Source organism: Mya arenaria, chromosome 2 (genome assembly GCF_026914265.1).
Source record: "Mya arenaria isolate MELC-2E11 chromosome 2, ASM2691426v1".
Taxonomy (NCBI): domain Eukaryota; kingdom Metazoa; phylum Mollusca; class Bivalvia; order Myida; family Myidae; genus Mya; species Mya arenaria.
Genome location: NC_069123.1, coordinates 844,397 through 869,444, shown reverse-complemented (window position 1 = coordinate 869,444; position 25,048 = coordinate 844,397). Strand labels below are relative to the sequence as shown.

At 32.6% G+C, this 25,048-nt stretch overlaps 1 protein-coding gene across 1 annotated transcript; it reads left to right on the top strand.

Annotated features, from left to right (window-relative positions):
* Window positions 1-368: 368 nt before the first annotated feature.
* On the top strand, window positions 369-24,292 carry LOC128204879 (cadherin-23-like). The gene is made up of 20 exons (XM_052906285.1): window positions 369-436; window positions 867-955; window positions 7,675-7,749; window positions 9,199-9,359; window positions 11,340-11,432; window positions 11,878-11,967; window positions 12,915-13,040; window positions 13,537-13,662; window positions 14,138-14,219; window positions 15,116-15,246; window positions 16,173-16,346; window positions 18,192-18,256; window positions 18,446-18,698; window positions 18,941-19,192; window positions 19,523-19,607; window positions 21,661-22,103; window positions 22,327-22,465; window positions 22,777-22,989; window positions 23,337-23,647; window positions 23,771-24,292. Exons 1-20 carry the CDS (start codon window positions 369-371, stop codon window positions 24,290-24,292), a joined length of 3,498 nt encoding a protein of 1,165 aa, XP_052762245.1.
* The last annotated feature ends 756 nt before the right edge of the window (window positions 24,293-25,048 follow it).

Here is a 25,048-nt window from a genome sequence, read left to right as displayed (position 1 = left end):
ATGTGATAAAAAAACAGCCGACCCGGTAAATATTTTACAGATAATTATCTATCATACATGTTATGCGACAAATACTTTAGTTGGAACAATATTAATAATATATGTCATGTGTTTCTGGTCCGGATCGAAAAATCTAACCCGAGAGCACCTGCGTTGCTAGGTAACGAGGCTCGGATTTTCTATCCGGTGTGAAACAATTGCGCTTAACAGACAATCTAGTTAGTTACTTTAGTTTAAATGACGTGATATGTATAGATGTATTTTTAGATTGCGCGTTGATGTATGTTGCAATCAATACCGCTGTTCAACTAAAAATAGAAAGAAAAAAGAATAAATTCGAAAGCGATGTTAGTCAAGCTCTTGTGGAAATGTACCACAAGGACATGGTTGCTGAAGACGGTTCCCGCTTTATTCCTGAAGTTAATGGCGATGTAAAGTAATGAATAATGAGCTCATTTGAAGATAGATGGATAACATTTGGAGGCGTTGGTGTCAATACCAATGGCTTTCTGTTTACGTGTTTTAAGTTGCAAGCTTATGAGAAATCACACTTCGGGTGTAGAGGTCATGCATAGCATAGATACCCAACACATTGATTTGCAGAGATTTTATTACTGCCCTGGTAGAGTAAAAAATGTTTCGAACCTTAAAGACAAACAATCATTACAATAACTCGTAGTTTAGTGCTTGCTTTTGATTTCAATTTTTCATGATGATAAATATGTACGTTATCGTTTGTCAAAAGCGAATATTTGAGACAACATGATAACAGTGTTCATGTTGATAAAAACAGCCGACCCGATAAATATTTATATATATATTACAGATAATTACTTAACATATTTGTTATGCGACAAATATTTTAGTTGTAACAAGATTGATAATATATGTCATGTGTTTCCGGTTCGGATAGATAATTCTAACCCGAGGGCACCTGCGTTGCCAGGTAACGAGGGTAAGATTTTCTATCCGGACCGGACACACATACTTAATACTTTTCTAGCATACCTTAAATTTCTTTTTCGGTGAAAAAAGACATAGAAAAAGGATTTTTGTACATTTAATAGAAAAATGCGTGATGATGTTTACTGACGTCATGACGCGCAGTATTGTTTATTCACTGCATACGTCAAGAAGTTCCTTCAATATAATGTCTTTTGAATGTATTCTGTTTTGAAGCTACATTTTTGTAATGTTAATGTTTATGAAAATCATCTATTGAAATTTCATAATAATGCATTATAAAAGAAATAAAACATGTTGCGTCACAGCGCGTTATTCAGCTAGCCTTGCGGGTGCCAGATAGAGTTTCCAACACGGCTGAAGCCACCGGAAATGCCTAACCGGTGTGCTAGAAATATACAGATTGAAATATCCGGCATCGTACCTTATGCCATAGAACACTAATTCACAGAAATTTATTGATGATATATCTTATGCGAAAAATATTATGTTCTTTTACAATTATGACACAAATGTAGCAATATACATTTCTGTTTCAAATGATCTCAAATAATTAATTACAAAACATATGCGTTCGATTTTAACCCGTAAATTTGCGAATGTAAAAATGGTTTGTAAAATAGATGACGACGTTAGCGAAAATTAGTCCTGTGGAGGAAAAAGTAACATATTTAAAAAAAGGCAAGATATCAAAGGCAATCAGTGTTATTTTTATTATAATTTAAACAGTATATTGTTGTTGTTTGTTTTTTTTTAATTTTGAATTGGAATCTTCTTACTATGCCAAATACCTCCACAGGTCTCAGTTCTGTCACATTTAAAAATCGGAGAAATTCATTTCTTTGTCATAAATGTTTTGCTCCATTGATAAAGGTCGCCTAACACTTAAATGGTTACTGATAAGCCTATCGGGATACATGCTTTCATAATTTGACAGTTGGTCACTCTTGCCACTTTCTTTTTGTCGTCCCGCCATCAATCTTAGTAAATAAGAAGTTTGAACCATGAAGCAAACTCGTACTGTATATGCGATTGACTATATCATAATTGTTGAAACCAGAACTAAGTTTTCATTTCAGTAACCTGATGATTTACTACGTACTATGATTCTTTTGTTGTCAGAAAAACTATGAAATACAAGTATGGCTAAAATTCTTCCAATATAATACACATATTCTAGCGAATGGTGAGTATTAATAGTACATGTCATACAAAAGTAAATTCTGGTCAGGTTTGTTAAAGCTGCACTCTCACAGATTGAACGTTTTGACAACTTTTTTATTTTTTGTCTTGGAACGAGCCATTTTTGCGACAATCCATGGACACCAGTTAAAAAAGACTGCTGACAAAAAATCAGATCGCAGATTTTTTTAATTCATAAGTTCAAAAAAATGATGTTTTATGCATTTTTCTTAAAACATTAATTTTCGAACGGAAATATGAAAAACTGCGATCTTTTGTCAGCCATCGTGTATCATTGGTTTACAGATATTTACTCAAAAATTTGCTCTTTCCAAGACAAAAAATAAAAAAAAGTTGTTAAAACGGTATATCTGTGAGAGTGCAGCTTTAAATTTATAATAAACAAAAATTATTCTTACAATTATATAGTGAATTTTGCATTTGAATTTTAAGTAATACGGTAGAAATTAGGCGTATGTAATCTCGACACATCATACCTCATTGAAATAAAGACTATGAATATTCAATTTTTGAATTAAATTAACTTTCGGTGCATCTTGTTTTTTTTTCATGTATACGATCGGCAATGTTTATGGTATACGATCTGTATGGTTTTAGGTACATGATCGGTATGGTTTAAGGTTAACGATCGGTTTGATTTACGGTGTACGATCGCAATGGTTTAAGTTGTTCGATCTGTATGGTTTAAGGTATACGATCGGTATAGTTTAAGGTGTACGATCGCAATGGTTTAAGTTATACGATCTGTATGGTTTAAGGTATACGATCTGTATGGTTTAAGGTATACGATCGGTATAGTTTAAGGTGTACGATCGCAATGGTTTAAGTTATACGATCTGTATGGTTTAAGTTATACGATCTGTATGGTTTAAGGTATACGATCGGTATGGTTTAAGGTATACGGTCTGTATAGTTTAAGGTATACGATCGCAATGGTTTAAGTTGTACGATCGGGCGCTGTGGTAGAAATCGATAGGTCAGAAATACAGTTTGTAATTATCGATGAAATATTTTTAGAAACTTTGCTTATGGAAATTAGAGTTAAAACTATATCATTTGCTAGTTACAAGTCTAAAAAAAAGAAATCAAGAAGAAGAAATATTGCTAAATGATAGTTTTAAATTTCAAAGTAAAATGACGGAAGAAAATAAAAAAAGTTATTAATTCTAGAGACTGAGTTAAATAAATTAAGAAGCAATAAGCTTAAGGACTTTGTAATTAGATATAAAGCAGACTGGATCGCTAATTGCGAAAAGGCTACCTCATATTTTTTCAATTTAATAAAGAAAACTATTGCTGATAAACACATACCCTTTATTGAAAAAGATGAAGGTTCTTTTATTTATAAACAAGATGAAATTCTGAGAGTCTTACAAATTTTATGAAAATCTTTACAGTGGAAGGGAATCTGTTGATCTTGATCTACAAGAAGAATTAGATAAATGTGTTTACAATGTATTAATAAACATCAGAGTGACTCCTTAGAGGGTTTTCTGACATATGATGAAGTATCAAATTCTTAAAACTTATGAAAAATGATAAAAGTCCGGGAAGCGATGGATTTACAATATTTTTTTACAAAATGTTTTTGAAAAGTATTGGCAATTTTGTTGTAAGAGCAATAAACCATGCCTTTAAGTGTAATTCGTTTTCTAGAAATATAAAGTTAGGTACGATTGTGTGTATTATAAAGGAAAATAAACCTAAACAATTCTTGAACAATTGGAGGCCTATTACTTTGCTTAACGTCATTTATAAGATAGCTTCAGGTAGGATAGCAAATAGATTGAAAAATGTATTAGATGTTTTAGTATCCAAAGACCAAACAGGATTTGTTAAAGTTCGGAATATAAGTGAAAATACTGGGTTATTGTATGTTGTAATGAAATTGTGTGATGATAAGAAAATTCCTGGACTCATTATTCTGAGTGACTTTGAAGAGGCGTTTGATTCTATGTCTTTTAATTTTATTGAGAAAACTTAAGCATTTTTTAAGTTTGGTGATTCTTTTAAAAGTTGGATTAAAATGTTTCAATAAAATACTGAAGTTGCTGTTCAAACTTGTCAGTTTTTTAGATAGGTAGAGGTTGTCGACAGGGAGATCTCCATATTTATATATTTTATGTGCAGAAGTCCTTTCTATAAAGATGAGATACTGTGAATATATATTGATGGAGAGGAATACAATATTTCATTATTTGCGGACGATACAACTTTATTACAAGATGGTATAGAGAAAACGGTGAAAACGGTCATAGAGGAGTCATATAGATTTTCACAATTTTCAGTTCTAAAAGAAATTTTGATAAGACAAAGTTGGTTTGGATTGGAACACAAAAATATTCTGCCAGATCTATTAAAACAAATTATAAATTGTCATGGGGGATACTAGATTTAAACTACTTGGTGTACATTTTGATGTACATCTTAACAAAATGTGTGAGCTAAATTTTGATGAGAAACTGTTGAAAGTGAAGAAAAGCATTGGATATTGAAAAAGAAGAAAATTAACACCTAGACGGAGACTAACTGTCGTAAAGACAATTTCATTACCACTGTTTACACACTTATTTATTACCTTACCTAATCCATCAAATGCTTTTATGAAACAACTCAATGATTTATTCTCCGTCAGTTTGTATGGGATGGACAACCTAAGATAAAAAGTACCGTATTTGTGAAAGATTTTACAGAAGGTGGTATTACACTGATAGATGTAGCGAGTTATATGTATAGTTTAAAAGTAAAATGGCTTAAAATTTATATTGTACATAATGAAAGTAAATGTTTTAAAGTGATGAAGAGTTTATTTGATGTTGATAAGATGTTTAAATGTGGTAAAATGTATTGTGAAAAAACAAAATGCCAAAAATTGTCAAATGTATTTTGGATGTTGTAAAAGCATATATGTTATATATAGATAAAATATGTATAGGCACTGTAAAACCATTTTTGAATATGCCATTATTCTATTACCATGACTTAAAATAAAAAAACTATGTATTTATGCATGCATTTTTATTAAGGGGTTACACTACGTAAAATACTTATTTGATTTGGTAAAATGTATGATCTAAGTGCTTTAGAATTAATTGTTGGCAAAAAATTTAACTTTTTACATTACAATGGACTTACATCTGCAATAGATTCATATATGAAGAAAAAGAGCATTATGTTAAGAGACATTGACATTGCTCTTTGCAAAAATCCATGTATAAATTGTTATTTATATCCTATATTGGTAAAACAGGACCTCAATAGATTTCTTTACAACACGTTTATTAAAAACACTGAAAAACCAACTAGCCAACAAAAGTGGGTAATGTTACTATATGAAAATATCAATATAAAATGGAAAGTTGCATAAAGCTATGTGTTTTATTGCACAAGAGATTCCTTATGCAATGGTTACAAACAAGAATAGTTCACAGAATACTTTCAACAAAGTCGTTGCTATATAAAATGAAATTAGTTGATGATAACCTTTGTTCTTTTTGTGAAAGCAGTGAATAAACTCTGCTCCATCTTTTGTGGGATTGTAATAAAATACAGCCTTTGCTACAACATATTTTACAAAAAGTGTATTCCATTGATCCAAATATTGTCATAAATAGTATGTTTGTTTTGCAATTATTTATACTTGAATAGTTCAATATTAAGCATACAAATGAAAATGTGTGATATACTTGCATGTTGTTTTTTTATCTTTTCTTTTTTGCTTTTAGTTTATAATCATGGATAATTGTACAGTGTTTAAAACGATACAATAGAACACGTGTGAATGTAACTTTGCATGTTTGTTTATGCTGTTGTACCTACTGTTTTAAAGATATACGATCGGTTTGGTTAAATGAATACGATCTGTATGATTTAAGGTATACGATCGGTATGGTTAAAGGTATACCATCGGTATGTTTAAGGTATAGCATCGGTATGGTTTATGGTATACGATCGATTTAATTTATGGTATACGATCGATATGGTCTAAGGAATACGCTCGGTATGGTTTAAGGCATACGATCGGTATGGTTTAAGGTTTACGATCGGTATAGCTTAATTATACAATTGGTTTGGTTTACGGTTTACGATCGGTATGGTTTAAGGTAAACGATCGGTTTGGTTTGAGGCAAACTATCGGTATGGTTTAAGGTATACAATCGGTATGGGTTAAGGTATATGATCGGTTTTATTTAAGGTGTACAATCATATCGATATGGTTTAAGGTATACGATCAGAATGGTTTAATGTATACGATCGGTGTGGTTTATGGTATACGATCGGTTTGGTTTAAGGTATACAATTGGTTTGGTTTATGGTATACAATCGGTTTGGTTAATGGTTTACGATCGGTATGGTTTATGGTTTACGATTTTTATGGTTTAAGATATACGATCGGTATGATTTAAGATATACGATCGGTATGGTTTAAGGCATACGATCGGTATTGTTTAAGGTATTCGATCGGTATGGGCGTTGGTATATGATCGCTATGGTTTAAGGTATACGATCGCTATGATTTAAGATATACCACCGGTATGCTTCAAGGTTTACGGTCGGATGGGTATAAGGCATACTATCGGTATGGTTTAAATTACGATCGGTATGGTCTAAGGTAAACGATCGGTTTTGTTTTAGGCATACAATCGGTATGGTTTAAGGTAAACGATCGGTATTGTTTGAGGTATATGATCGATTTTGTTTAAGGTATACCATCGATATTGTTTAAGGTATCCGATCAGAATGGTTAAATGTATACGATCGGTGTGGTTAATGATATACAATCGGTATGGTTTAAGGTGTACAATTGGTTTGGTTTATGGTATACCATCGGTTTGGTTTATGGTTTACGATCGGTATAATTTATTGTTTACGATCGGTATGGTTTAAGGTATACGATCGGTATGGTTTAAGGTATACGATCGGTATGGTTTAAGGTATACGATCGGTATGGTTTAGGTATACGATCGGTATGGTTTTAAGTATACGACTGGTTGGGTTTATAGTTTACGATCGTAATGGTTTATGGTTTACGATCGGTATGGTTTATGTTATTCGATCGGTATGGTTTAAGATATACGATCGGTATGGTTTAAGGTATACGATCGATATAGTTTAAGGTATACGATCGGTTTGGTTTAAGGTATACGATCACAAAAGGATAATAGTATGCCTCTTCAGCCTCTTAGTTATATGTGAGAAGGTTTCATGTGCTGAAAAAGAAGATACAAGACAGTATGCCTTATTCTATGTCCTATTTCAGTTCAAATAATGAGAATATATACACACTACTATGACGTTTTGATTATTTATTAAACATATTGGTAATCAACAAACAATACGATTTCTAATGAAATCAAACTACATGGGATGACTAGCCATCAAAATTTAACAATATGGCAAATGGACCAATTCGAGAGCAAGCTTCTTTGTTTGTCAGATTCCTTCAACAACTAGCTTTCGGTTAAGATTTGATTATTCATATTCATTTTTTGCGCCATGTCTTTACAGGTCAAGCATCATCTGGGCAGCCTCCAAGCTATTCTGCACCGTCATATGTAACAGTAAATGAAACTGACCAAACAAGTAAGTTAAAACACTCTTATATGTGTGATGATTATATCGTTTTTAGGTCGACTATTCGAAGAATAAGGAGAGCTATACTACTCACCATGGCGTCGGCTTCGGCGTCCCACCTAGTTGGTGGTCAACAATGGTAGTCAACCACCTAACCACCTTGAATAACCAAGTTAAATAACTGTATAATGGCCCTCTATTATTAGATTGAGAAATTCTGGTTAAAAGTTTGCATATAACGACATGTATGTTAATATCTCAGCACATCATGTATTGCATTGAAATCTAATCTTACAGTGATCCATGCATGTTTCGCCAAAACTTTTCAATTCTTACACTGAAAAGCGGCGGAATAGTCGAGCGTGCTGTCTCTGTGACAGCTCTTGTTATATAACCTAAAGTTAAAGCTCCTGAATTATTTAAAGGCGCACAATAAAGGTTTAAGCAGAAAATTCAAATTATATTCAATGCATACAGATGTTTAACTTATTTGACTTTAATGATAAAATAAAAAAAAACATATGATTTTTATACAGATATTACAATAAATGAGCCTTTATAATATTTTGTTTGATTAATAGCTACGTGGCCACACATTCCTGAGTAAAAGAGCGCTAAAATATCTCTATTTGTTTAAATGTACATAAATCATACTTTTTTAACATAAAGTCTATACGTTTTTAATGCGTTAACGTTTCAACGTGTAATATGAATTATTGAGAAACCCAAACTATTAGACTTGCCATTTCATGCCAGAATATTTTAGTCAAGTAAATTAAATATCATTTACTTAAGATAAAAAAATCCTCATTATGGTCCATAAACCACAAATATGTATGGTATATATGACAGAAAACTAACCATGAGAAGCGATCGTTGTCAACTTTGCCTGTATTAATTGGCATCCTGGCTAACACTATTTTCGTGATTGGCATTTTATCAAATATTGGGCCGAATGTTCAGGACTTCGTAAAAGTTAACAAAGTTGTTAACTTCACACTTGTTAGCTTTCAAATAGTTTACGCTCTGGAAGTTTAATTGATTCACTTGTGATCTGCATTGATAATAATGATGATAAATAAATTGATGATACTAATAAGATTTATGACGATGGTTGTATCTGCACTTTAAATTAATCATATGAACATATCAACAACTTGTTCACGTGTAAAAGTTTACAACGATGTCGTCTACCACGTTGTTTACTATAACAAAGTTCTGAAATAAATGCATATTTTAGAGCTTAGTTTAAACTAATAACTAATTGCAGCCGAGCAATTCACTGATGCTCTACATGAATAATGAGTTCTTGTATTTCAGTTATTAAGATTGTACGTTACAATATAAGGTTTAATTGTATTTGCTTTTAAGATGAACGCATATATGTGTAAATGATTAACAAGCAAAGAATAACGGGTAAACCATACGAGTTCTACAAAAAATGTGCTTATGTTCCAGACACGACCTTATTCACATTTAGCGTGACAGACGAGGGAAAAACCATCGGGGTAGAGCCTAATGACGCTGTTACCAGAAAGTTCGTATTGGTCAGCGTATCCGTATCAAATATCGGGTGGATTGTCACTGTCATGAACATCATTCCCTTGGACAGGGACACTGTAAAGCATTTTATTTATTCAATATTAGATAGTACTATTTTAAAAATAAATAAATATGCTTATGTATTAAAGTGACACTCTTATTCAAAATCAATACATGCACATGTATCACAAACATAAATTTTGAGTGATAAACCTAAGACTACTTACTAAATAATGCATATATGGAAAATATTAATTACTGATGACATGTTTAATACCGTGTATTTAATAGCTGAAAATGCAAAAATATTGAATGATTGGTGAATGCTAAGATTTACTGTGATCTACTATCCTCTCATAAGGTAGAAATACCGTGTTTTCTACTGCTTTATTTCAAATTAAACGCAGTATTTTTCAATAGAACCATTGTCTTCGACATTTATCAATCCTTTTAGTAAATTAAAACAATTGTATTAACTATGGTCAATCTAATTTGGGAGTAATAGTGCTTCTTTAAGTTCAACAAAAAAATGTAAATATTTTCTAAATCTTAAAATAAGACCTCTTGAATTCAAAGGAAGAAGTAGAAACCAGTACGTTGCAAAATATTATTGTTCTAAGAAAGTACTGTCTTTTTTTAACCTTTTAACATTATTTCTAAACTTATGAGGACATATAATGCTGGACTTTGATATTGTTTCATTTTAGGCTACTGGAGGACATAGTTCGATTGTTTTACGCTTCACGCTAAATGACGCCGATGGAAATACAGCAAGTGCTTTTGTTACATATCAGTTTAAGAAATGAACTGTACCTGTAGTTTCCATTGTTTTATTAAATAATTGACGACACTTTCAGAATAATGTGTCAAATTTATTTCGGAAAAAACGGCATGTTGGTTTATTTCATTGTTCATTATTATATATAATTAAATTTATAATAACAAACAATGAAATAAGCCAACATGCCGTTTTATTCCGAAATAAATTATATACACAAAAACTGGAATGTTTTCAAGTATCATGATTCGTATCTTTTTATATATTGTTTTCCATTTTCTTGTGATTGATTTTTCTTTATCAACGACACAAATAAGTATGATTCATGTAGTGCTTTGTAAAAAAAGGAAAACGGATAAACTACGTTTATGTTTTCATTGAAGATTTTCTTTTAGTTACTTTTGCCGACTATAAGTGACCACCAGTCCATCAAAATGCGAAGCACAATATGTGTAATGTATGATATGCAAAAACTGCTCGCACGCACTTCGTGTATATAATGTATAATTATATTAAAGCTATAGTAGTGCTTGATAACGGAATTGTAACGTAACAGATATGAATTATTGTTTGCACAGGAATATAAGAACGTAGTAAACATCATTATATCTGTCTTAGGTTTTAAAATAACAAAAAACATGATGCGATCTTAAAAATAAATTAAACTTGAACTCTTCCAAAGCGGGCTTTCACGCTGATGAATGTCTCACTATGCGTTAAGCCCCTTTCACGTACAGCCTGCGATCTTTTTGGTGACACGGTTTAGGCATGATTGGGAAATGTGACTGAGAAAGTTGCGTTTTAAAGTTCACATATCAAATATGTGTTTTGGGAAAATTGGTCAAGGCTGTCGAAGTCCAAAACTAAGATGTTCCCACGACAGTCGTAAGATAGAGTTATAGTCGTATGTTTCACCAAGGACAATCGCAGAAAGGAACTACGTTGGTGAAACATCTCAGGACTGTCGTGGGTTTAACGTAGGACTAACGTAGGGAATGAGTGTAGCCTAAGATGACCTTAAACTCGTTCAATACTGAATTATGAGCATGTGCAAAACTCTATGACAAAGTACTTCGTCAGAAATTTCAAATGCAAAACTCCTGTGTTGCGTACGACACACATACGACTGTCCTACTAATTTCGCATGATTTTCTCTCGTTGATCTATTGTATACCAGTTGTACGACAGAGGTGGCGGGGATTTAGTTATAACTAAGTATTGTAAGTGCGCTTCCAAGTTCCAGTACAATGTTCATAATATTTTCATTTCACATTTACAGATTGTAACGAATTCTATCACACTGTACCTGACTGATGTCAATGACAATGCCCCGGTGTTCAAGGACGAACCTTATACTTGGTATCTGAAAGAGGTAATTATGGGAACTTGTAGCGTTTGTCGTGGACATATTTCGGCCAAATTTTTTTTCTAATATAGGTTTCAAGTTTCAAATCTCTTTAAAAAACTAAACGCATATGCCATTACTTTTCATGTTTAGTACGAAAGTATGATGCCACGGCCATTCAATAATGCCAAACACAAACGTATGTTTTAAACTTACTACAACGATGAAAAAAAGTTTATGTAACAAGATATAAACGTAATGTTGCTAAGGCTCTAAACTGACTAAAGTGCTTTCATAGGTAGGCCTTTAATTGGCTGACTGAAAGCGTTAAAGAGGATGATCCCTCTGGGTGAACTGTAAAGCTTTTATTAGGAAATTGTTTAAGTTAGATTGGCCAAGGCTTAACATAAGGGCATAACAATTATTGTCCGAATATGTGGAGTATGTTAAATACAATAATGTACTATTTAAGGATATAAAAGGCAGTGCAATGAGGCATTACAAGATAAACGCAACTGACTATGACAGTAATGCCAATGGGAGAATAACATTCACAATGCAGGTAATTCACTTAAAGATATGTTTTAACTTATGGAATTTCTGAAGTATTTGTTTTTAAAAATGTAAACATACTTTAGCTTTATTCATGCCCATGATAAAACTAAATTGTAATGTCTTCTTAAGCTCTTTCTTAACATATTTTTCAATTATGACTATCGATGCAAAGCGATTTTAATGGGTTTATATGTGTGCTGCGTTTGACCAAATTATAAAACTTGACAGTTATGTAGTCGTTGTTGAACTAACCAATATTTATGTACATCGCATTTCAGCCAAAGACGCAGGTAAACTTTCAGTATTTAATTAAATGAAAAAGCAGTGCCAAAAAGTAATACCTTTTAGATTATTTTATTTGTTTCATTAATATTACGTTTCCTCAAGTGTATGCATACTTTGATAAGATTTACCTTTTAGGTTTTTACTTTATTCTGGCTTGTTGGGATAAGAGAGAACGCTAACTGGTTTAAAACCCCAGTAAATTTACAATTTACTGACCGTTCCAAGGCGGTACCTAACAATCTTTGATAAACACACCTAGTTTGTTTTTTTCAATTTATATATAGTATGAATGCACTGTGATGTTTGTGGAGTTTTGTGCTGTTGTTTTATTTTTTCTTGTTTTTTGAATTTTTATGTTCTTGTGTTCAATGTCATTGGCGTTTACCCTGTGCCATTGTCGGTTTATGTTTAAACCTTTCGCTACCGAACTTGATTCTAGTGTTCTCATATAGATATTTTTAAAATACAGAAGCTTTACTTGTATAATCATGTGTATTCCACATTGTTATATATATATATTATCTAAACATACTATAATAATGGTGATTTAACTGTTTTTATTTGGCAAATTATTAAACACATTTTAAATCTAAGAACATGCATATCTATGTTCTATATTAAGCTTCAATATTTCAATATACAAACAAACATCCCCTTACATTTCATAAGTCCACAAATTCCGCGAAGGAGTACAATGAGACATTTGCGATTAATCCCACATCCGGAATGGTCGATCAAATGAAACCACTTGACTATGAGAAAAACAGTTACTACCAGTTCACTGTTACAGCTACGGTAATGTTGAATTAACTGTTACAGCTACGGTAATGCGGAATTAACTGTTACAGCTACGGTTATGTGGAACTAATATGATAACTATTCATGAGCAGCTTTATAAAGAACGATTTAACGTAAAATACAGACCTTCACATATATTTAATGTCTATTTGTGTTTATATTGGTGTACTGCAATTATAGTTTACATTCAGTTTTTGTCTATAACATTTTTTTTCGCTATTTCATCATACGGAGTACAGTCCCTTTAAAGAAAGAAAGATAAACTGTCAGTTTCAAAAAATAATCTGTTCTTGTCTGCTGAAATTAACACAAGGCAACATCAATAATATAAACCCAAAACTCGAGAGAATCATTTTCGTTTATATAATTCCCCAGAAAAATTGTACCTTATTTCTCTGTTGATTTTGCATTTAAATCCACATTATTTTTTGTCAAATAAAATCGTTCTGCTTAAAATATATGTCATTCTAAACACTTTGTTTATAATTTAAAGGATGGAGGAAGTCCACCAAAGAGCACAACGGCCGACTTTATCATAAGGGTAGAAGATGTGCAGGACACGCCCCCTTTCTTTACAGGAATTCCTTACAGGGCTATAATTGATGAGGGAATAGTAATGGTTGGTCGGATGTTTTAACTTGCAATTATAATCATTAATCAATGCATGACATAAAGATATTTTAGAATGCATTTTGACAAACTCCCTGGGGTAACAATCCAAATACAAACAAATTGCCTCTTACCAACGAACATAGCATCTACATGTACTCGTATAACTGTTCGCATTGGTACGAGTGTACACCGTTGAGTGAATGTTGCGAGGTTAAAGGTGCACAATATAGGTCGATACAAATTTCCATTTTGTAATGTATTATAATAATCAACTCATTTGACTTCAAGAATCAAAAAAGCAAAACGTATTATGTGTGTACATGTCAGAAAATAGCCTTTATAAATGGATTTTTTATCAATTTCCATTTGCATTCGGCTCTTGCAATGTATTCTCCACATGTGAACATAATTAGTATGCTGAAATTTTCGCGTTGGACAAAGGCAATGGAATATTTTATTGTTTTTCTTGTCTTCTTTTCCAGGGTTCAAATGTCCTCACAGTCAACGCCCAAGACGGTGACCCCGGGGTTTCCAATAATGTTAACTACACAATTGAAGCAAATGGTTAAACATATTATTAAAACCGGTTTGCTATTTAAGCCTGAGGACAGAGCATTTTTTTAATACGTTAGATTCCATTGTATTATTTAACAATTCATTCAAAAATTGTCAACTTCATTTGATTATCTATGCGGTTGCAGTTGGATAACATGACAATAAATGCAATTGACACATTTCTAAAGAATAAATTGTTATAGATTTTTTTGTTATATACAGTATGATGAAATAACAAAAAAAAGAGTAAATTGTCAAAACCGACATAAACTTGGTATCGATGTATACAATTCATTGATACTTACTAACTGAAGTACCACAAAGTTTACAATTAATTTATTTCTCGCAGTCTTTTCGTATTTTTCCATTCAAAAAGATTACTAGGTATGTGTACCTAGTAGAATTCATTCTTATGCGTGATTTGCTAGTCGATGATATCATATGATATTAGTTAGGAAATATCTTAAATATTCCAAACATTTAAGATAAGCTTTCGTAGCATAGTGGATACAATATTGGCCTCCAATTTTGACGACCCCGGTTCGAACCCGGTCTGCGACTCGATTTTTTACATTTTGGTATTTTTTTTACAATTATGATATCAAAGAGTAAAACATTTTATTAAATAATTGTCCTGCGATTCGTTAATGAAAACACTTTTTAGTACCAATCTGGTGTATAGTTACTTAAAGACAAATTTTTCTTTCTCTTTGTATTGAAAATTAAGAGTTCAGTTGTCAATGAGTAAACCACTAATCGGAGTCTTAAATATCTATTTGTGGTTAAGAAATTATGCAAAATGGCCTTACTCAAGAAAATGCATTTTTCTAAACATTCGATTGTTGTTAGATGCGTTTGCATACTTCCATTTCATGATTTCATGATTATATTATTATTTATTTCAGGTTTGAACAAAAATTGCTCACAATTGTTTCAAGTAAACGTGACCAGCGGAAGTGTGTCAACTGCTACAGTTGTAGATAGGGAGAGCGATGCAGTTACTAAAGTCAATGGCGAATGCAAGTTTAATATTACTGTAAGTGACCATTGATGTAGACCACTAAATTGTTTCGTTGAATTCATGCATCGTTATGTATAAATATGTGCAATGTTGTTTATGGTGTTCATACATTGTTTTGATGTCATTTGTACACGTAGGCAAGGAATATGATGCTACAGACAAGCTGCCTTCTGTGTCTGTTTAAGATAGGTCATGTAATAGCCGATTTCAGTGACATAAAGAACAAACAATACAAACGGCAAATACATGTACTGCATCATTTCCACTGTTTCGATCCTTTTTTTTAAATAGGCTGTAAGAAAATGATACTTAAAAGTTTACAGATCATTTTTTGTTGCGAGTATACATTATCTCGATAAAATGAAAAAGTTTATTGTATAGCGGTTACCCTAACACTATAACAGACCTGGCATAGTGAGTGTGTGCAAGCCGTTTAATATTGATACGTAACCAAACTACACTACATTTGAAAACATAAATCTCAACTTACAAAGCTTTGTCAAGGTCAATTTCATATTTTGCCTAGACTACTGAGGTAGAGAGTTCGAATGAAAAACAGTATGGAAATATCACCGCAACAACCGAAGTTACAGTTACTATAAAAGATGTCGATGATAACGTTCCAACGTTCAGTCCCAACCAAGCCATAACTGGTAATCTAACAGAAAACTCAGCGGAAGGAATTCCTATAACACTTTCAAGGAATCTACGTGTTATCGATAAAGATTATGTAAGTTGATATCATTATTTTACATGTGAGCTTTTACCATCTGTTTTATATATGTTTAGTGAAGCTGGTTGTCTTCAACGCCTATTCGATTTAAAATATTTTATTTTTATCTGTGACGTTTTTATTCTATATTTATATTGTGTTTGTGTGCCGAAGCTTTTATAAGTTAATATTTTATTCTTCTTTGAAAAAAAATGTGCTTCTGTTGTAGGGAGATAATGCAAAAATGTGCGTACAAGTGTTAAATGCTAACGGAGCAAATAGTACAGATTTTCATGCGATACCCAAGGAAATCCAAGGAGACGGTAATATAACTCTTCTAGTTGCCACAGGCGCGAATAAAACTCTTCTTGATTACGAACGAACAAAAAAGGTTTATCTCAAAGTGAGTAGTTATTAATAATATAAACTGTATTAATCAATATAATACAAAGAGAAGTAAGAATACTTCCTGACAACGGTTGTTATGTAGTGTACAGTTCTCAAAGCTTAAAGGCCTATTTTGTAATGTTACGAAGCTTTCCGTGCGGAACGAATTAATTGCAATGTGGAAGGTCATTTTGTTGCATATCTTTTATCATTAATAATAAATACTTATATCTGAATTGTATTATATCAAAAAGTATCCTATCTAGTTGTTTAACTACTCTGCATTGTTATACTGTTCAAGCATTTGTTTTGATTTACTTATTACATGTTTTGCTATTTGAGAACAACATAAAATTTACTGTACTTATATAGATAACAGAGTGTAAGGTTGTTTTCTTTTTTTTATTAACCAGTAAATGAACTTCACCAATATAAAAAGAAAGACTAGCCAGATATGTAAAGTTAATTTGGGACCATAATGCAATTGTTTCTTTCACGTTCACGCGAGATCCATTATTATCTTTTTTTTAAGGTGAAGGTCACTGAATGTCGCAACTGCAGTAGATCAGTAGAAACATGGTTGAATGTAACAATACTTGATGCGAACGATAATGATCCCAAATTCACCACTAATAAGACCTATAAATTTTGGGTGAACGAAAATTCCCGCAACAACACATTGGTTGGCAACGTTTCGGTATGTGAGATTACGTTGTACGTTTCATTTTTTTAATTCAATAATTAAAAAACATAATATTTAATAACATTATTGAAAAAAATATATATATTAAGAGATTGTGTGACTACGATCATACTAAATACTAAATATACAATAAAAGCCACTTCTGAGTTGCGTCTTTCGTGTTGATCTACTCCTATGATTGGTATGGCAAATCAGTCTAGATCCACTAGTCCTGCTGTGATTTTACTTATATTACTTATTCTGGCATATGTATGTAACTGCCAGTATTCCTACATTCGCCTAGCCAATTCGTGTTGATTTACTCCTATGATTGGTATGGCAAATCAGTCTAGATCCACTAGTCCTGCTGTGATTTTACTTATATTACTTATTCTGGCATATGTATGTAACTGCCAGTATTCCTACATTCGCCTAGCCAATTCGTGTTGATTTACTCCTATGATTGGTATGGCAAATCAGTCTAGATCCACTAGTCCTGCTGTGATTTTACTTATATTACTTATTCTGGCATATGTATGTAACTGCCAGTATTCCTACATTCGCCTAGCCAATTCGTGTAGATTTACTCCTATGATTGGTATGGCAAATCAGTCTAGATCCACTAGTCCTGCTGTGATTTTACTTATATTACTTATTCTGGCATATGTATGTAACTGCCAGTATTCATACATTCGCCTAGCCAATTCGTGTTGATTTACTCCTATGATTGGTATAGCAAATCAGTCTAGATCCACTAGTCCTGCTGTGATTTTACTTATATTACTTATTCTGGCATATGTATGTAACTGCCAGTATTCCTACATTCGCCTAGCCAATTCGTGTTGATTTACTCCTATGATTGGTATGGCAAATCAGTCTAGATCCACTAGTCCTGCTGTGATTTTACTTATATTACTTATTCTGGCATATGTATGTAACTGCCAGTATTCCTACATTCGCCTAGCCAATTCGTGTTGATTTACTCCTATGATTGGTATGGCAAATCAGTCTAGATCCACTAGTCCTGCTGTGATTTTACTTATATTACTTATTCTGGCATATGTATGTAACTGCCAGTATTCCTACATTCGCCTAGCCAATGACATTTAACCCGACATATTCATAAAAGCATGACATACAATATTTATTTATAACCATGTTATTTCACTTATGGTACAGGCGACAGATGAGGATGACGATGGAAATGGAAATTTAACTTATAGCTTAGCAGGAGGAATGAACAAGTAAGTATCCTGGTTTTGGTTTCAATAGAACGATGCAAACTACAGGAACAAGCCCAGTAACCTTAAAATAACCAAAGGTCCTATCTAAAGCGACACTCTTACTCAGAATCAATACAAACACATGCATAGCAAACATAAATTTTGAGGGATAAACTTGTATCAACTATTAAGCATTTAACTATCACACAGGTTTCGAATTGACCCGGACGATGGACACATATACACAAATTGCATTGCAAGTGCTTTGAATCGCGAGTTGTTAGACACCTACTATATGAGTCTAACAGTGGAGGATTCCGGTCATAGGCGGAGCACAGCGCAGCTTATTGTATACCTGAATGATGAGAATGACGAAAGACCGAAGTTTTTCCAGGATACATATTATGTTACATTGGTGGAAAACGACGAAAAATACATTAACAAGTCATTTGTCACTGTTAGAGTATGTAGTTTCTATATGTAATGCTATATTTTCAAGATGGTCGTGTTCATAAGCTTGGATTGTATACCCTCTCAAAAAAGAACACTCGTACATCAATCTATAATATAATTCATCTCGCATTTGCAATGTTATTTTATCACAAAATATATATATTACATTTTATATCTTATAATTTGTAATAGCTTTGTACCACATTAATTTATTAATTTGAATATATCACACGTACAATTATTCATTTTCAGGCGAAGGACAACGATCAAATCAACTCGTCAAATAGTAATATATCATATTGCATTTTAACAGCATCTGACAAAAACTTTGTCAAAAATTTTAATGTCAATGATCAAACTGGGAATATCTCGCTGAATCATGCCATAGACTTTGAGAATATTACTAATAGTACAGAGCCTGGGCTTATTGTTTTAACCATTCAGGCAACTGACCATGGCAACCCATCATTAAATTCTAAAGCGACCGTGAGGATCATTGTACAGGTAAATCTAACTTTACAGTTTTGTAAAGCCTAAAGGTTGTGTTTGTTCGTATTAACTATCACATTAACAAAGTGCAATAAAAGCTATTGGCATCGTCTTTTTCTATAGGGAGTTGTATATGCCTCAAAGTTTAAAGACATTTTGTTCAAACCAATATTAATTGTACGCTGTAAGTATTGTTTTGCTGCAAACTGTTAGTACATGGTATAAAAAGACAAAAACAACTTGTTATAAGTAGTTGGTGCTCTATAATTATACTGTAACAATATTGTAATACATGCTTTGATACTCCAATATAATTGTTTCATTTTTTATTTACTTTGTATGCAGGATGTAAATGATTTCTATCCGATATTTGAGAAAGACCACTATGGCGCCTCAGTCCATGAAAACGAAAGTTCCACTCTTCAAAAAGGTACGTTACCTCGACATTAAGTGTTCTAAAGTGTCTATAAAGTAACCTATGTTGATGCGAATGTATTTTGTAGTGTTTCATTGCCGCTGTTTTGTTTTGGATTTTTTAAACAAAACCAGACAATGACATTTTAATTTGTAATATAAGAAGTGAAGAACGAATTACACTTCATTTACAGAGCGAAGTTGTCAAAATGTCGTATAAGTCTTCATATTTTGAAAATATTTATTTAAATCCAAAAAAAAGAAATCCATGTGTGTATACCACGTTTCAAATAACGTCATAAATGCTTCGTCGGAAGGTAATATTTTGCTTTGAATGAAGACTTTAAACGAGGATAAGATTTCTTCACTATTTCAATGAAATATAGCACAATCTAAGTCGCTTACGTAGCCCCGCCTTAGGGGCATTACAAAAGTGTATTTGGGAATTAGTTTTTTAAAACATTTTTACAAACTCTTCAACATAACCGCCGCCTAAAATAACAGTTTCAAAATGTTATTTTGGAAACAAGGCTGTTGATATGTTTGAGGAAACGAATCACCTTATCAAACTTAATCAGGTTATAAAACGGCGGCGTAAATTGTCCTTTGTTTCATTTAAAATAAAGAAAGAAAATTAAGAAAAATAACACATTTTCTTGTTTGAAACCTGCCTTCGTAGCGAAATGATGCCTTCAGACGACGCATTGAAGACGTTATTTATTACGTGGTATGTCTACACTGGAAATGTGTCTTCCAGAAGTATAGTTATGTTTCCACTATCCACTATATATAAGACTACCCTTAAAAAGTCTAATTTTACTTTTTATGTCAATAGCGAAAACAAAAATAATAAATGAAATGCGCCTCAAATGCACCTTTTCAGACAAGAAATTGTTAAGAATTTATTTGAAGAGAAACCCCAAACCACCGGGCAAACATTTAAGTAATAGTTGTGCCGATGACCGATTATAATCGACAATTGATCGGAAAGGCCTACGTCGGCGACAATCGATATTGAAATTTGAAAAATCGATTATAGAAACAAGAAACGTAACCGCTACCGACTTATTTTCTTTTTCAAGATAAAGCTAGTTAACGTTGAAATGTGAAGGTGTTACTATGTTTAGTTAACTGGTCATATTTTTATCAAGTCAGTAAGACACTACGGTACCTTATTATAGGTTTTGTACTTAAACTGCTAAAATACTTCTCTTCGTTCTGGTATAAAAGTGCTTTATAAATCGTGTTACCGTTTACTCCTTACCAAATAAAAAAATAGTTTTCTCAGTTTTCTGAAAGAAAAAAAAATGTTATTGTTAAACATACAGAATATTCATCTGCTTATTGTACTTGTTACTGACTGATTTTAAAAAGAAACTGATCTCTTCCTCTGTGTTTATTTTACACATGTATGCAATACTAAATGTAAGACAAAAATAGAGCATGTGATCTCATTTTCTGTACTAGTAACGTTTAAACACTAAAAGAAAGGTGCGTTCTGAATAAATAATGTAGTTTATACAAATAAATGTTCAAACATTATTGTAAGGGAACACTGATGCATGTATTGTATCTGTATGCCTTAAACATGATGACCAAAGATAAATAAATTGCTTAATAATCGATCATTGATCGGTTTCATGAACCGATTACTGATATTATTTATCATATATTGATATCTCCGATTCCTTACACTAATATGTGTCATTTACATTTCGCCTGTGATGGAGTGGCGCAAGTCAAAATAGGTTGCAACCTAAGTTACGCCAGTTCAATTTTTAATTCTGAATCCGCCCCTTCTGTTTGATCAAAAACTTATCTTGAGTTAATTGACAGAAACTCCATTGGCTGAGCGCTTATAACCGTCTTGCAGTTGTATAAGGCACATGTACAACCACTGTGGTATTCACGAAAAATAAGCAAACGTTAGCGTTGTGTTTACATCGGGTTGCAGAATATCCATTATGATGCCGATCGGTATTTTACTGGCCTTAAATTGATATCATCATGTCTACAAGCAATTGTTTGATTACTGTGGTTAATAGAATTTTATTATTGTTTTTTTGCAGAGGTATTCGTTACATATGTGAACGCTTCTGATGGCGACGGTACGGAGAGAAATAGGGGGATAAACTACTTCATTGAGTCTGGGTCCTTCGGAAAATTCAGAATAGACCCAAAGTCTGGGAAGATTTCAGTGCAGATTGACGCAATACTTGATTACGACCAAGTGAATAACTATACGCTAACTGTAATGGCAATTGATCAAGGCAGTCCTGCACTGAATAGCACTTGTACCGTTGATATCGATATTATAGACGTTAACGACGTGGCACCGAAGTTTCTTAAACCATCATGTAAAGCGGGTGTAACAGAAAATACAACAAGTGACAATTTTATAACAGATTGCACAGCGTATGATCCTGATTTAGATAGTGATCTTGTTTACAACATTTCCAGTATTGATGCATTCGATGAAACTGGCAATAAAGTTAACAGCACTCCGATTTTGGTAAACATGCATGTCTAATATTCACTAATTGACCTAGATATAAATGTCTTTTAAATTAATATGATCAGAATGACTTCTTGTGATAAAAGTCAGCTGTCGTAGAGGTACAACTCTTTTTTTAAATCGAGTGAAAACCAATATCTTGGTTTAATTTTGTTTGAAAGGTTCACCTCAGTTGGATTTTGTAAAAGAAATGTATAAATTGGTCTATGTATATTTTCAGTCGTGGTTTGAAATAGATAATAAACGTGGCAACGTCTCAGCAACGAACCAAACAGACAGGGAGTATGCGCAGAAAATTGAACTGACAATTTTAGTGGAAGATATGAATGCTTATCATCCCGCACCTCAAAACGATTCAGGTTTTACAACAACTTTTATTGCTTTCTAACAAACATGCCTACATCGCATTAACAAATCATAATAGAGCAAACAGATTCGGTGAATAGCCAAAGAAAGAAAATCATTTTAATTGTATCAATTAAATTAATACTGTAACTGTAAAATTAATCAAAACAGCAACCAATAGGATTGGTTTGCATTTATGTTCTTGCATCCTTTCAGAACGTATTCATGGAATTTCAACTTTGAAAATAGTTTTCTATTGCTGAAGAATACACAATTACTGTTACATAAAAACAATATTTTGTGTATCATACATTTACTATTTCAGTTTTACTCAGCATAAACTTACTAGACGTAAACGATAATAAACCAGAGTTTAGTCAACAGCTTTATAATGCCAGTGTGTCGGAAAAGGCTACAACGGGCACAGTTGTAATTAGCACGATTCAAGCAACAGATAAGGATGTCAACAGAACAATTACATTCTCATTATTGCCCGGTGAACATCCAATCTCATCATTTTATATAGACAAAAAAACAGGTAATATTTCATGCACGTAACTCACGTTCGCAATTAATCAGCTACAAGCATATAGTTTGTTTTAATATGTTTATTGTTTGCATCATCTTTATCAAATGTTTCGAACAAGCAAGAAATGTAAATTGCCTTTAAAGTAAGCAATTACTATAAAAGACAACACATCATGGAATCACCTTTTCTAATTTAAACACAAGAAACGTCATATTGTTTGCGTTAGCTTACAATAAAACCTTTAAAAATGGATCTGATTTAAAAAAAAAATAACTCGAGGCTATTATTGCTATCATATTAAATGTTTACTAAATCCAATTTGCAAAACTATTGTTTCACTAAACGGTATTTTTCAGGTATTATCTCTAAAGTACGTGAAATTGATAGGGAACAAAATGACTCGGTTATACTTACAATCGTGGCTCGTGATAATGGGGTTCCTTCGAAGAACAATACATCAGAGGTCTACGTTGACATCTTGGATTTTAATGATAACGCCCCACAGTTTATCAATTTACCGTATAATAGACGTATCAGCGAAAGTGTTACAGTTAATAAGACAGTTTTAAAAGTTTCTGCATACGATAGAGATGAGGAAATGAACAGTAAAGTCACATATTACATCAAAAGTGGATCGGGTGTAAATTTCTCTATTAATGAAATAACTGTAAGTATTATAAACTTAAATATTTAATTTTAAAATGAATTTTGTTTTTATAGGCATTGGTTTAAAAGTATTTTGTTATCGTATTTCTAACTGGCCGCTTACATTTTTTATTTTCAATTTCAGGGCGAAATAATAGTGCAGACACCGCTTGACAGAGAAACCCGATCTGAGTATGACATTGTTGTCATAGCAAAGGATAACCCAAGAGACGCAGCCTTTCAAAAAACTAACGAGACAACAGTTCATATTTCGATTTCCGATGTCAATGACAATCCACCAGTATTTCCTCAACAACCCGCAATACGCATATTAGAAAACATTGCAATTAATACTACAATATTGACGATATCTGCCACAGATGCGGACCAGGAAAATACCAACAATTCAATGTTGGTCTATCACGTTGAAGATGACAATTTCAATTTCTTCAATATATCAGGAAATGAACTTTATACACAAACAGATTTAAGAGATCATGTTGGCGTGTACAATGTAACTGTGGTTGCAAATGATTTGGGAGACCCACAAATGTCTGCGAACACAACTATTCAAGTTGAAGTGGAGGATGTAAACCTTCATGCGCCGTATTTTAATAACATTCCTAAAGGCAACATCCTAACCCTTTTTGAGGTATATTTCTTTTGAACACAAAATGATATTTCTTAGAAAATGTGCGGTGGTAATTGTTTCTGTATTGGTGCTCTTATATCATATGAAGATGATACTGCTGATGACAAATGCTACTACTACTAGTAGTAGCATTTGTCATCAGCAGTATCATCTACTACTACTACTACTACTACTACTATACTACTACTACTACTACTACTACTACTACTACTACTACTACCGACACCACTACTACTTCTACTACTACTACTACTACTACTACTACTACTACTACTACTACTACTACTACTACTACTACTACTACTACTACTACTAGTAGTAGTAGTAGTAGTAGTCTACTACTACTTCTACTACTAGTAGTAGTAGTCTACTACTACTACTACTACTACTACTACTACTACTACTACTACTACTACTACTACCACCGACACCACTACTACTTCTAGTACTACTACTACTACTACTACTACTACTACTACTACTACTACTACTACTACTACTACTACTACTACTACTACTACTACTACTACTACTACTACTACTACTACTACTACTACTACTTACTACTACCACCACCGACACCACTACTACTTCTACTACTACTACTACTACTACTACTACTACTACTACTACTACTACTACTACTACTACTACTACTACTACTACTACTACTACTACCACCGACACCACTACTATTTCTACTACTACTACTACTACCACCACCGACACCACTACTACTTCTACTACTACTACTACTACTACTACTACTAC

What these genes read in the sequence shown, in the direction of transcription:
- LOC128204879 (XM_052906285.1), top strand. Translation starts at nt 369, where the DNA reads ATGTACCACAAGGACATGGTTGCTGAAGACGGTTCCCGCTTTATTCCT. An exon ending in TTGATGAGGGAATAGTAATG is followed by an intron (nt 13,663 to 14,137) that starts GTTGGTCGGATG and finishes CTTCTTTTCCAG; the next exon opens with GGTTCAAATGTCCTCACAGT. An exon ending in TTAGCAGGAGGAATGAACAA is followed by an intron (nt 18,257 to 18,445) that starts GTAAGTATCCTG and finishes ACTATCACACAG; the next exon opens with GTTTCGAATTGACCCGGACG.